Source organism: Habropoda laboriosa, unplaced genomic scaffold (assembly GCF_001263275.1).
Source record: "Habropoda laboriosa isolate 0110345459 unplaced genomic scaffold, ASM126327v1 scaffold61, whole genome shotgun sequence".
Classification (NCBI taxonomy): Eukaryota; Metazoa; Arthropoda; class Insecta; order Hymenoptera; family Apidae; genus Habropoda; species Habropoda laboriosa.
This window is the reverse complement of record NW_017100203.1, coordinates 530,202-532,852: the sequence shown is the minus strand read 5'-3', so window position 1 is coordinate 532,852 and position 2,651 is coordinate 530,202. Positions and strand designations below refer to the sequence as shown.

Genomic DNA, 2,651 nt, shown 5'->3' with positions numbered 1-2,651 from the left:
AGATTTTAAACAACCCTGTAATTTACTTTTATAAAATTTATTAAGTATTACAATTAATGATCGATAAGTGTTGGCTACATAATGTACATTACTTCAACCTCATCTTCCCACGCATAGAAAGAAACATCGATCCATATTTTTCTTCAATTAAATTATTTCATACAACACGTGCTACGTAATATATTTTATCATTTAAAATGTTAGTAAAATTTTATGCATATGTTGTACAGTGAATTGCAAAGATCTTTGCCAAAACCCTAGAATAAACACACAGCGATGGTGGTTCTATGTGAAATGGCGTACGATGCGCAAGCGAGATGCGCATAAATCATTCTCATAACAAACATCCAACAGTTCGCATCAAAGCGGCTGCGGCGTTTATTTGGTGTCGATAAATTAGTAACTGAAATACCGACATTTTAATTCGTATTATGCCTTTCATTCTTCATGAAAAATGGTTTTTGTTTGATTATATTTATAATCAATAGTTATATATAGTTTTTTAACTGAATGCAATGTTGTATTATGATATTCCAATACCATCACAGAAACAAAGAAATACAACTACAAATAATATAACACAGAATACATAAGTACTTAATTCATATTTTCTTTCGTGAAGTAAAATGTTGGTAGGTCAGGTATCAATTTACCGATATCAAATAAACGCCGCAGCCGCTTCGACACGAACCGCTGGACGGCTGATATCAAAATGATTTCTACGCATGTCGTATGCGCATTGTACGCCCTTTCACATAGAACCTTCACCACTGTGTGTTTGTGTTTGTTCTAGGGTTTCGGCAAAGATCGATGAGACTCTAAGTACATTACTTTGTTCTGAAAAACAACTTTTGAAGTATTTCCGGTTACTAGATAGTTACTGCGATACGATCTAACTCGTTAAAGACTAACTGTTAACAAATAGCATTGCGGAAAATATAGGGAAATTCGAAGAAACGAATGATGAAGAAATCTGGTACCGAATACGTACAGTCATCTCAAAACCTATCGAAATCGGTAAATTTTCGAACATAAAACATCACATTAAAGTTGTTTTAGAAAACATAGATTTAAATAATGCCAGTGACCACAAAAAGATGTTGACATTTATAATGTTTATACTAAATTTGATAAACATACAGAGACTAAAATAAATATCAATTAAACGAATAAATGCAAAATACAATATTCCATAATCTGAAAATAATCAAAATACGTTTACAGTGGTACAAAACTTATTCATTATTGTGACAGTTAATTTAACAGTAATATGGCTGGCAATTTTTGGCAAAGTTCACACCAGTAAGATATTCTTATAAAACTACTTTAAAATTTTATTTAAAAAAATAATCAAATACTTTTTATTTTTAGTCAACAATGGCTTCTCGATAAACAGGATTTAGTGCGAGAACGGCAACATGATCTTTCAATTTTCACAGAGGAAGAATATCAAAAATTATTCATCTTCTTCTCCAATCGTAAGCGAAACGTTCGATCAATCAATTAAACGAAAATGTTGTCAATGTGACTTAATATTGCGAAGATTAATGAATTATTTTAATTCTGAGTTCAATGTAACTGTATATTCATTATTTATACATATATATTTTCCTTTATTTACAAAATAATCTAAATAAAAGTCTTGTATATTTTTCAGTAATACAAGTGTTGGGTGAACAATTGAAACTTAGACAACAAGTTATAGCTACAGCAACTGTTTATTTTAAAAGATTTTATGCACGTAATAGTTTAAAATGTATAGATCCTTTGTTATTAGCACCTACATCAGTTTTTTTAGCTTCAAAAGTAGAAGAATTTGGAGTTATTTCTCATAACAGATTAATTGCAGCTTGTCAAACAGTAGGTATGTAATTATATGTATATATTTTGTAAGATAAAGAAATATATAATACATTAATTTACTTAATGTTATTTCAGTTAAAAATAAATTCAATTATGCCTATTCACAAGAATTTCCTTATCGTGGGAGCCATATTTCAGAATGTGAATTTTATCTTTTGGAGCATCTAGATTGTTGTTTAATAGTATATCAGCCATATCGGCCTTTATTGACCCTTATTCAAGATGTAGGTCCAGATGAACAATTATTAACACTTGCTTGGCGCATAATTAATGACAGTTTACGTACAGATGTATGTTTATTATATCCACCATATCAAATAGCTATTGGTAAGAAAATATAAAAAGTACCATAATGTAGTAAAATGTAATCAAAACATTGTAGTTTAAAAGATATAAACATTATATCAACAAAAATATTTTTAGGATGTTTACAAATAGCTTGTGTTATATTGCAAAAGGATTTAAAATCATGGTTTGCTGAGCTCAATGCTGATATGGAAAAAATTCAAGAAATTGCACGTTATATCATTAATTTATATGAACTATGGAAAACATATGATGAAAAGAAAGAAATTCAAGGTTTACTATCTAAAATGCCAAAACCAACACCATCACCACCACAGCACTGACAGCAAGCTCTTTTATCATCTAGTATTTGGGACTGATATTCTATAACAAAAGTGAACATTTTACTTTTGTTAAGTATGTTTAAGTCAATAATGAATTGGCGTAATTTCCATTTTTATATTAACTTCGTCATATTTTTACCATAATTTTCCTGACAAATG

General features: G+C 29.3%; 1 protein-coding gene across 1 annotated transcript; it reads left to right on the top strand.

Moving 5' to 3' along the window:
- Nucleotides 1-1,164: 1,164 nt before the first annotated feature.
- LOC108570556 (cyclin-C) lies at nt 1,165-2,492 on the top strand. The gene is made up of 5 exons (XM_017932432.1): nt 1,165-1,302; nt 1,372-1,478; nt 1,658-1,864; nt 1,939-2,190; nt 2,287-2,492. The coding sequence occupies exons 1-5, from the start codon at nt 1,271-1,273 to the stop codon at nt 2,490-2,492; spliced, it is 804 nt and encodes a 267-aa protein (XP_017787921.1). The 5' UTR covers nt 1,165-1,270.
- The last annotated feature ends 159 nt before the right edge of the window (nt 2,493-2,651 follow it).

Bases quoted from the DNA above. Each gene is read 5' to 3' on its own strand.
- LOC108570556 (XM_017932432.1), top strand. From the start codon at position 1,271: ATGGCTGGCAATTTTTGGCAAAGTTCACACCA. The intron at 1,303-1,371 runs GTAAGATATTCT...TTTTATTTTTAG, and splicing joins TTTTGGCAAAGTTCACACCA to TCAACAATGGCTTCTCGATA. The intron at 2,191-2,286 runs GTAAGAAAATAT...AAATATTTTTAG, and splicing joins ACCATATCAAATAGCTATTG to GATGTTTACAAATAGCTTGT.